Genomic DNA, 11,980 nt, shown 5'->3' on the forward strand with positions numbered 1-11,980 from the left:
AGGATCTTTTCTATGGAAGTTATTAACTATATTTGCTACAGCTAATAAAAAAAGACTAGGTGATGACTATATAAACACTTAAAATGTTTGCAAGAGAAGAAAAATATGTAGGAGATTTGTGAGAAACCTTCCTAAGGTGTTGAATGTCAGCAAGAGAGTTAAATAGAAATGGAAGTTGCAAAGAGAGGACGGGTGAGGAAAGAGAGCCACATGAAGATTCCTTGAGAGAACAAAGGATGAATGGGAGACTAGGAGAAGGAAATATGGATGCTAACAGGGAAGACCACACCCATCACTGTGAACACACTCTCCTGCTGAGGACATTTCTCAGTGCTCCTTTCATATCACGATTCCTCAGACTATAGATAAAGGGATTCAGCATGGGTGTGACCAGACTATACATCAGAGACACAATGACAAACTTGTCATTAGTGTTATTAGATGAGGGGACGAGGTATAGCCCAATAATGGCTCCATAGTATAGAGAAACCACAGAGAGGTGAGAGCCACACGTGGACAAGGCTTTGCAGATTCCCTTGATGGAGGGAGTTCTCAGGATGGTGGCTCCAATGCGGCCGTAAGAGACCAGGATGCATATGAATGGCAGGGTAATGAATGCAGTACCTAAAAAAAGGATGACCAGTTCATTGATCGTGGTGTCTGAGCTGGACAGCTTCAGCAAGGCAGAGAGGTCACAGAAGTAGTCGGGGATGGTGTTGTCTCTAAAGTGAGATAGGTGAGCCAAGAGGAGGGTGTGCACAAGGGCATTGGCAGAGGACAAGGCCCAGGACACAATTACTAAAAGGACACAAAAGACCTGGTTCATGATTCTAGTGTAGTGCAGAGGGTGGCAGATGGCCACATACCTGTCATAGGCCATGGAGGTCAGTAGGAAGTTGTCAATACACCCAAACAATAAGAAAAAGTACACCTGGGAAACACACCCAGCATATGAGATGGACTGGCTGTGTGTCAGCATATTCATGAGCATCTTTGGAGCTGTGACTGATGAGAAGGAGATGTCCGTGAAGGCCAAGTGGCTGAGGAAGAAGTACATGGGGGTGTGGAGGTGAGGGTCCATCCTGATGAGCAGGATGATGAGCAGGTTCCCCAGCACCGTGTTCAGGTACATAGCCAGGAACAGGGCATAGTACATGGCTTGATCCTCTGGCCGGATGGGGAGCCCCAGGAGGATGAACTCAGACACACTGCTCTTGTTATCCCTCCTCATGCTCTTCCTCTTCTGTTGTAAATGAAAGAATAAATGAGAAAGAAAGAGGAACGAGTTTGACTATTGCATTGTAGAAACATTTTAGAAATCATCAGTACTGAAAATAACATTGATTTGAACTACTTAGAATGTCTGTTTTAATGATAACATAGAGATTTTTGTCACAGTAATGGGCTAGTGATAGTTTGGAAAGAGATATAATTTGCCCACATTAAAAACAAGTAAACATCTTTTAGAGGGAAACATAAAGCATCAGAACAATTATCAAATCAGACCTTGTTCTAGATCGAAGTAGTTGGTGTTCACCAAGACAATTTTAGATTAATGAATTAGTGTGTAAACTGGTACCCACAAAGAGAAAAATCAACATGATTTCAATGGTTGTTGATCTCTTTTAACCTTTCTTGAATGCCTATGCCTAATGCTTCCTTTCCAGGAATTAAATCCACATAGTGGGACCCAGGGAACTTCTTTAGATCTGTGGTATACCAGTATCTGGGTAATGAGTGGAAGTAGCATATGAGAAGGTCAAAGCCTTTAAGTTCATGAGTCTTTGCCAACAATATAAAGTGCCAATATCAGCTTGCAAGCAGCTGTGAGTTCTCTCCATAAAAGCACTGTTTCTCAACCAATCCATATCTCTCCTAGGCTGGGTAAAATGACCCTGATTCCATATTAATATCTGCAGCCAGACCTAAGCATCTCATTCAAGTCCACAGAACACCTGAAAACACTTGGCTTTTAATACCACTTAGATTGGCTGAGGAAATGCTCTGCATTTTTCTAGCAAAAGCAAATCTCACCTACTTTCTTCTTTGGCACTTAAGCCAAAGACGGTTACTTTTTATATATTTCCGACAGGTTTTCTGTGTCGCTAAGCTGGCATTCCTCTCTTTTTCCTTTAATCGTTACCTTTCAATGAAAGCAATCACTAAACAATAGAAAAAGGAATGTGATAATATCAGAGTCAAATCCTAGGTTCTGAACAGGGCATGGTGGTTAGACTTTGTGGGAAGATCTGCTTCACAGCCAGTTTGCCTCTGTGAGTACTGGGCTCTCAATATTCCCCTCCTCACTCTTTCCAAGCTTTAACTACAGTTCATGTATCATTCTCCCAACTTAGTCAAAATCATCTTTAAAATGCCTATGCATTATTCATCACACTCTGTAAAAAAATTCACTTGATGTGCTATTGCCTGAAATAGACTATCATTCATTTCTTACTCATTTTCTGTATTAGTAGTAATAACTTTATCACAATGAACATTATAATTATCTGTCTATACATGGGTAAAGTGTCTCCAATATTTTGCTATTTTAAGCCACATTTCAATAAGCAATATCATTCTTATGCTATTTTATGTAATATATGTGATATATTAAAAATGAGTTTAGATAAATAGGCATTCATGTTTTGGAGAAAATTTCAAGTCACAAGAGGGAAAGGTGAGGAAGAAGCTGATATATGTTCTATAAAGACTTTTTAATGAGAGAACCTACATAAGAAGAGTATAAAAATGGGACTTTAGAAAAGTGTATGAAAAGGAGAGTGCTAAGGGCTTTGAGAAACAAGAAAATCCAAGATAACGGCCAATCACACAGAAATGTAAAGGCTGGAGAATACATGAGAAGCAGGTAGATATAATGCCTAATTTATTATAATAAACACTTTCCAGTTGATCAAGTACTATAACACCCAAGAAAATGAAGTAGTAGAAAATATGAAATGGCTTGCTGACCATTTCTTGGAGAATGCAAGAATATGAGCTGGAATATGAACATCAGGGGCTATTACAGGATGGATAAGTTTTAAAAAAAATATTCTATATAAAGTTTTTTTGGGTTCCCTTTTATCTCAAAGTTGGGGGTTCTTAGTGCACAGTAAATTACTCTATATGGAATTGTTTGCTATTTGATGGTGTGATCCTTGAGATTTGAAATGCATGCTCGACAGAGACAGATAATAAGAAGAGAGAAAGAAGAAAAGAGAGAGACAGAGACACAGAGACCCACAGAGAGAGACAGATATAGAGCAAGAGAGACCCAAACATATGCAGTGATACAGTTGAATGTACATTCTCTGCATGTCAGATAGGCTAACTCAGATAAAGAACAGATACCTTTGCTAAAATGCACTGAAGAGTTCTTCCATTTCTCTCTCTAAGACACACAAGAAAGGGAAACAGCTGGATCATCTGAGGCACTCACTCATCCTTTGCAACAAATAGAAGAGTAATCATTTCAGATCAGCTATGAATGCATGAATCTATACATTGTCCACACCTCCTGGGAAGTCCACATGGGCTCTAATTCTGAAAATCATGGAGAGCGCTTGAGGTGCAATCCCTGTCCCCAGATCCAAATTAGAGGCATACAGGATAAAACTGCTTCATTGTCACTGACTCCCTGAGGGAAAGAACTCTTTTGAAGGAGGCATGAGAGCCCCTTCACCCTTGTGAAATAACATAGCAACCATAACAAGATTCCCCATCACTTTGTCCTTTTTAAAACATGAACCCAGTGATTACTTGATTAGACAATAACAAAATATACTCATATGTAAACACAAAACATTTGAAAACAGACTCTAGCATAATTTTTGGGTTAGTCATTCTAAATGTACTTATTACCACAGCCAAAGATGGTCGACCTTCATAATAATAAGGAAAGACTTACAGTGGAGTTCCTCCATTGCACATCAAGAAATTGGAAATCTTAAATATTATCTTTGAACATTCTGATCTACATTAGTTGGCACTCTTACAGATTTTTAACAAGAAAACACCTTGGTATTATTTACCATTGAAAACATTCATCTCTGAGGTATCCAAGATGACAGCATCGACCACGCACGTGTCTGATCCACAGGACTGAGCCTAGGGACCTGGTTGGGAGCTACAGACCACAAGACCTGTAGAATCTTAGGTGAGAGGGGTCCACACTGAGTGGAGCACAGGTGGGTCTGGCCTTAGGCCATCTAACTGGTCCACGGAGAAGTCCCTTATTCCCTGTGGGCAGGTGCCCAGTACCCAGAGTCTGAACACATACCCGACTGCAAGCTTCATCTGTGCTCTGTATCTCAGACTCTGTATCTCAGACTCATCTGTGTGCGCTGGAGCTCTAGTATCTGGATCTGCTGTCCCAGGGAAGAACCCATATCTGACCTTGAACCACTCTGCCAACCCACAGTGTGCCCCAGGGCCCAGATGGATAATGGCATGTTCTCCAAAGCCTAGCCAAACACAGGCTAGCATGTTGTACCTGCTCTTGGACTGAGCCTTAGGCTGCAGAGTACCGGTATCTGTGTCTGCTGGCCTTGGGGTAGCTCAAGAGTGTGGATCAGTGATAGATCTGGCCTCAGATCACCCTTCTGGTCCACAGAGAGCCCCATGGCCCATGCACGCATGGGCACATTCTCCAGAGCCCAGCTAAATGCAGACTAGTGAGCTCTACAAGCACTATCTCTGGGACTGAGCCAACGCCCCAGGACCCTGACAGGCACAGGCACATTCTCCAAAGCACAGCCAAGCTCAGGTTACCATACTATATTAGCACTCTCTCAGATTGAACCGCGGGCCAGAGAGCACCAGCATCTGAGTCTGCTGGCCAAGGAGAAGTGATCCAGGGCTCATGCGGGCACAGGCACATTCTCCAAAGCATAGACTTGTGCATTGCACCTGCACTCTGTCTTGGGCCAAACAGTGTGCAGCAGCGAACTAGGGCCAGAAGCTGCCTGGGTAGATCTGACCTCAGGTCACTTGGCTAAACCATGGAGAGTTTCCAGTCCAAGCAGGCACAGACACAGGTTCCAAAGCCTAGCCAGCCGCACACTGGGCTGCAAATAGCATCTGTGCTCTGCATTTCATAGAGAACTGTGGGCCAAAAGGTGACAGGGTCTGGGTCTTAAAGCTCAGAGGAGATGTCACGCTGTAGTGCACAAGTACATCTGACTTCAGGCCACTTGGAAAATCCACAGAAAGTCTAAGGAGCTTGACCCAGGTCATCCACTTGTTCTGTGGAAGGGTTCCCTGATCTCCACAGGTGAGGAGTCTCAACATTCAGCCACTCACCTACGAACTGTTCTCAATGGCCAGTGAAGGACACCAGAAACTAAAACCCAATGCAAGAAACAGCAAGATAACTAAAGGCCGGTGTAATGGCACAAACAACAAAAACCAAAACATTATGGCATCTCCATAACCCAATTATCCCAAAGAAATAAGTCCTGGAATCACAAACACAACTGAAGCACAAGAAAATGACCTCACATCCTTCACAATGAAGATGATAACGGAAGAAATGAATGAAATATGTAAACAAATACAGAAAGATAAAACCAAACAGAGTAGGTCCTTAGAGAGGCCATGACAGAGGCCTATAATGAAGAAATCACTGGAAAAAAAATGCAGGAAAATGTAAACAATCAGGTGAAGAAAAATAAATAAAATGGTTCAAGGTCTAAATATGAAAATGGAAACAATGATAAAAGCACAGAAGAAAGCCTGGGAAAAGATAATTTAGAGAAGAAAACAGGAACTGCAAAGGTAAGCATTGCCAACAGAATACAAGAAATAGAAGAACGAATCTCAGATATAGAGGATACAATGGAAGAATTTGATGCAACCATGAGAGAAAATGTTAAATCTGAAAATTTCCTGACACAAACCATCAAGGACACCACGAAAAGATAAAACCTAAGGATAAAAAGAATTGAGAAAAGAGAAGATGTTCAGCTTCAAGGCCCAGAAAAACATTTTCAAGAAAATCATAGGATAAAGCTTCCCCAATTTAAAGAAAGAGATGTACACACACACACACACACACACACACACACACACACACACACACACCTCAGGATAAAAGGCTGGAAAAAGGTCGTCCAAGCAAACAGGCACAAGAAGTAAGCTGATGTAACCATCCTAATATCTAATAAAAGAGACTTTCAACCAAAATTAATCAAAAGAGATAAGGAAGGACACTTCATACTCATCAAAGGAAAATTCAACAAAGATTACAATGCAATTCTGAACATCCATGTCACAAATACAAGGCACCCACATTTGTAAAAAGAAACATTAATAAAGCTTAAATGACACATTGATCCCCACACATTAATAGTGAGAGACTTCAACACCCCATTTTCATCAAAGGATAGGTCAATGAAACAGAAGCTAAACCGAGAAATAATAACTAATCAATGTCATGAATCAAATTTACCTAACAGATATCTACAGAACTTTTCACCCAAACACAAAAGACTACAGCTTCTTCTCAGCTCTTCATGGAACCTTCTCCAAAATTGACCATATAGTAGATCACAAAGCAAGCCTCATACAATGAGATTGAAATAATACTTTGTATCTTATCAGACCATTATGGACTAAAGCTAGACTTCAACAACAACAAAAATAACAAACTCAGGGCTGAAATAAATAAATTATAAACAAAGAGAACAATTCAAAGACTCAACAAAACCAAGAGCTGGTTCTTTGAGATAATCAACAACATAGACAAACTGTTAGTCAAACTAACTAAAATTCAGAGAGATACTATCCAAATGAACAAAATCAGAAATTAAAAGGGAGACATAACAACAGACACTGAAGGAATACAAAGAATCATTAGGTCCTACTTCAAAAGACTGTAAGCCTCAAATTGAAAATCTAAAGGAAATGGACAATTTTCTTGATGGATTCCACTTTCCAAAGTTGAATCAAGATAAGGTAAACAAATTAAATAGTTCTATATCACTACAAAAATAGAAGCAGTCATCAAAAGTCTAACAACAACAATAACAAAAACCAGAGCCAGACTTTCAAAGAAGAGCTAAAATTGATACTCTTCAAATTACTCCACAAGATAGAAATGAAAGGAACATTACCAAACTCATCTTATGAGGCCACAGTCACCTTAATACCTAATCCTCACAAAGACTCACAAAGAAAGAGAACTTCAGACCAATTATCTTATGAACATTGATGCAAAAATACTCAATAAAATACTTGAAAACAGAATCCAAGAACACATCAAAGATAACATCTACCGTATCCAAGTAGGCTTCATCCCAGGCATGCAGGGATGGTTCAATATACAGAAATCCATCAATGTAATCTACCACATAAACAAACTGAAAGAAAAAAAACATATTATCATCTCCTTAAGTGTGAAATAAGTATTTGAGGAAATCTCAAATTCATTCATGTTTAAAGTCTTAGAGAGATCAGGAATACAAGGTGCATACATAAACAAACCAATAGCCAACATCAAATTAAATGGAGATAAACTCAAGGAAACTCCACTAAAATATGGGACTAGACAAGGCTTCCTGCTCTCTCCATATCTCATCACTATAGTACTTAAAGTTCTAGCTAGAGCTATATGACAACAAAAGGAAATCAAGGGGATCGACATCAGAAAGGAGAAAGTCAAGTTATCACTATTCACAGGTGATATAATAGTGTACATAAAATGACCCCCAATCCATCAGAGCACTTCTACAGCTGATACACATCTTCAGTAAAGTGGCTGAATATAAAATCAACTGAAAAAAGTCAGTAGCCTTACGGTATAAAAATGGCAATCATGCTGAGAACGAAATTAGGAAATTACACCCTTCACAATAGTCACAAATAATATAAAGTATCTAGATGTAACTCTAACCAAGAAAATGAAATACTTGCATGAAGAAAAACTTCAAGTCTCTGAAGAAGGAAATTGAAGATGATAACAGAAGATGGAAAGATCTCCCTTGTTCATGGATTGAGAGAATTAACATAGTAAAAATGACATCTTACCAAAAGCAATTTACACATTCAAAGCAATCCCTATCAAAATACCTGCACAATTTTTAAAAGACTTTGAAAGATCAATTCTCAACTTCATATGGAAAAGCAAAAAACCCAATAGCTAAAGCAATCCTGTATCATAAAAGATCCTCCAGAGGAATCTCCATCCCTGATCTCAAGCTGTACCATAGAGCAACAGTAATTAAAACAGCATGGTACTGGCATAAAAATAGGACAGCTGATCAATGGAATCGAATCAAAGATCCAGATATAAATCCATACACCTATGGGTACTTGATTTTTGAAAAAGAAGTCAAATCTACACAAAGTAAAAGGGATAGCATATTCAACAAATGGTGCTGGTCTAACTGGATGTCTACATGTAGAAAGATGAAAGTAGATCCATATTTATCACCATGCACAAAACTCAATCCAAGTCAATTAAAGACCTCAACATAGAATCAGAGACACTAAATCTGTTAGAAGAAAAAGTGAGGAAGAGCCTGGAACTCATTGGCACAGGAGACAACTTCCTGAACAGATTACCAATAGTTCAGGTTCTAAGAGAAACAATTAATAAATTCGACCTCATAGACTGAGAAGCTTCTGTAAAACAAAGGACAGTGTTAACAGAACAAAGTGACACCCTACAGACTGGGAAAAGATCTTCAACTCTACATCAAAGGTCTAATATCCAAAATATATAAAGAACTCAAGAAATTAAACACCTCCAAACCAAATAACTTAATTAAGAAATGGAGTTTACAGCTAAACAGAATGCTCAACATAGGAATAAGGGCAAGAAATACCTAAAGAAATGCTCAACATCCTTTGCCATCAGAGAAATGCAAATCAAAATGACCCTGAGATTCCATCTTACACATATCAAAAGGGCTAAGAAAAAACTCAAGTAACAGTACATTCTGGAGAGGATGTGGAGAAAGGGGAACACTCCTCCATTGCTTGTTTGAGTGCAAACTTGTACAACTACTTTGGAAATCAATCTGCCACTTTCTCAGAAAATTTGGAATAGCTCTCCACCGCATGACCCAACTATTCCACTCCTTGGAATATACCCAAAAGTTGCTGCACCACACAACAGGGACATTTGCTTGATTATATTCATAGCAGCTCATTCATAATAGCCAGAATCAGGAAACAAACTAGATGTCTCTCTAACAAAGAATGGATTAAGAAACTGTGGTACATTTACACAATGGAATACTACTCAGATATTAAAAAGAATGACATCTTGAAATTTCCAGGCAAATGGATGAAACTAGAAATGACCATCCTGAGTAAGACAATCCAGACCCAGAAATACATGCATGGTATATACTTACTTACAAGAGGCTATTAGCCTAAAGTAGATGTCCTGTAAGTGTCTCCACTCAGTGGTGATTGGGGCAGATGTTGGGACTTGCTACTGGACTCCAGGTAAGGGTGGTATGGAATAATGGAGAGATGGAAGGACCTGAAGGTTCCAGAAACCCCACAAGAAGACCATCAAGGCTGGCAGATATAGACCCAAGTGGCCTGCACAAACTGCTGTACCAACCAAGGTCAATGCATGCAGTAAACTTAGACTCCCTGTTCAGATCTAGCCAATAGACAACTCATTCTCCATGGTTGTGGGGAGAGCAGGAACTGCCTCTGACATGAACTTTGGTGGCCCCAATTTGGCCACCTTCCCTTAGTAAGGAGGCCTGGTAGCATTAAGAAAAAAAAAGGAAGCAAGCTATCAGGATGAGACATGATAGGCTGTGATCATATGGTATAGAGTATGTCGCCTTCTGTCAGAGGTCTAGGGATGGGGAGTAGGGTGAAAGAGGGAGGGGGAATATGAAGATACAATTGAGGAGATAACTGAATAAAATATTTTAAAAATAAGATGAAAAAAGTATGCATTTTTGAGAGCCTGTCAGCAGAAGTGGAGGTTTGCCCTAGGCCATCTGGGCCAGACCCACTCCCAGTGTTCTTTAAGCAAAATAATCTAATTAGAAGTGGGGTACACAGCAAAACAGAGAATTATCAGCAAAGGAATATCAAATGACCAAGAAGCACTTAAAGAAATGCTTAATGCTCTTATTCATGAGGAAATGCAAATCAAAATGACTATGAGATTCAATCTTACACCTATCAGATTAGCCAAGATAAAAAACTCAAGGATGTAGAGAAAAGGGAACCCTCTTCCATTGTTGGTGGGAGTGCAAAATTGTACAACCACTTTGGTAATCAATCTGGTATTTTCTCAGAAAATTGAGAATAGCTCTATAATAAGACCCAGCTATACCACTGCTGGTGTATAGCCAAAAGTTGCTCCACCACACAACAAACACATTTGCTTAACTACCTTTATAGCAGCTTTATTCATAATAACAGAATCTGGAAACAACCTAGATTCCCTGAACCCCCAAAAATGGATAAAGAAACTGTGGTACATTTACACAATGGAATACTACTCAGATATGAAAGACAAAGAAATCATTAAATGTGTAAAGAAGTGGATGGAACTAGAAAAGATCATCCTGGGTAAGGTCATTCAGACCCATAAAGACACACATGGTATATACTCACTTATAAGTGTTTTAGCCATATGGTACAGGATAAACATACAAAAATGAACAGACCAAAGAAGATAAGTAAGCATCCAAGGGAGTATGCTTAAATCTCATGCAGAAAGGGAAATAGAATAGACAAAGATAGTGGTTGAAGAGAGGGAACAAGGTAGGAGAGGAAACACAGAGAGATATGAGGGTGGAGATCAGACCCAAGAAAGTGAGGACAGAGGGACAAAAGGCCTGTAGAGAAAAGAGGAACTGTGGCCAGGGCATCTCTTTGACAAGCTGGAGACCTAAGTCAGGTAGGCTTCCAGGGGGATATGAGAGGGACTCTAGCAAAGACTACTAGCAGCAGGGGCCATGGAGATTGAAGAGGGTAACCTCTAACTAGGCAAATCTGCTACTAGAGGGAGGAGAATACCAACCCAGCCACAAAAAACTTCAACTCAAAATTCACCCTGCCTACAAGATGTGCAGGAATAAAGATAGACCAGACAGAGCAGAAACTGGGGAAGTGTCCAACCAGTGCCTGGCCCAAGACATGCCCCATGGGAGAGAACCAACCCCTGACATTGGACAAAACATAGGGAGTCTAGTCGAAAAGTGGAGAAAGGAGAAAAGGACCTGGAGGTAACAGGAGCTTCACAAGAAGACCAATAGAGCTAATTGATCAGGACCCAGAGGGTCCTGCTGAGACTGAGGCACCAAGCAAGGATCTTGCATGAACTGGACATAGGCACCCTACAAAGACAATGGGCAACTCAGGCTTCATGTGTGTCCCCTATTGAGGGGATCAGGGGCTTTCTCTGGCATGGACTCTCTTGCCATCTCGTTGATTACTTTATCCTGGGCAGGCCATGGGGAAAGAGGAAATGCTCAGTCCTGATATGACATGATGACCTGGGGTGGATGTATGGGGAGGGATCCATTTTTTTTCTGAAGAAATGGAGAGGGAAGATGGAGAATATGGAGGGAGGGTAGGACTGGGAAGTGAGGAAGTATGGGGCTACCATCAGGATATAGAGTTGTAAGGGGCCAACCTTAGTGGCTCTTAGCCTAAAACATAGCCAATTCCAGCTTGCCTGTAGGCTCCATTTTCTACACCTCTGTTTGGCATGTAGCAAGCTGAGGGTCAGCCCGAGGCCACACCACTCAGTCCCTGTCCTGAGAAACTGCTTACTTACCTTATCTCTGCAGCTGCATTCCTCAGAACTTACCTCCCTATCCTTGAAGTTTTTACTACTGAGATATATAGCAGAGCATCCTCATTAGCTCCTAGGAACCCACTTGCTTACCAGTTACATTCTCTCAAAGTTTACTCCCTTAAAGTTTTTACTACCAAGCTAGAGAGCAGAATAGCTGCCATTAGGTTTCCATAGCAACCCTGCCCTTGTCTCTCTGAG

At 40.3% G+C, this 11,980-nt stretch overlaps 1 protein-coding gene across 1 annotated transcript; it reads right to left on the reverse strand.

The window, feature by feature from the left end:
* Positions 1-292: 292 nt before the first annotated feature.
* LOC311606598 (olfactory receptor 1J21-like) lies at positions 293-1,231 on the reverse strand (the record flags this gene model as incomplete). The annotated part of the gene is made up of 1 exon (XM_084797928.1): positions 293-1,231. The coding sequence occupies one exon, from the start codon at positions 1,229-1,231 to the stop codon at positions 293-295; it is 939 nt and encodes a 312-aa protein (XP_084654054.1).
* Between the last annotated feature and the right edge of the window lie 10,749 nt (positions 1,232-11,980).

Source organism: Acomys minous (assembly GCF_964271855.1).
Source record: "Acomys minous genome assembly, chromosome: 10".
Classification (NCBI taxonomy): Eukaryota; Metazoa; Chordata; class Mammalia; order Rodentia; family Muridae; genus Acomys; species Acomys minous.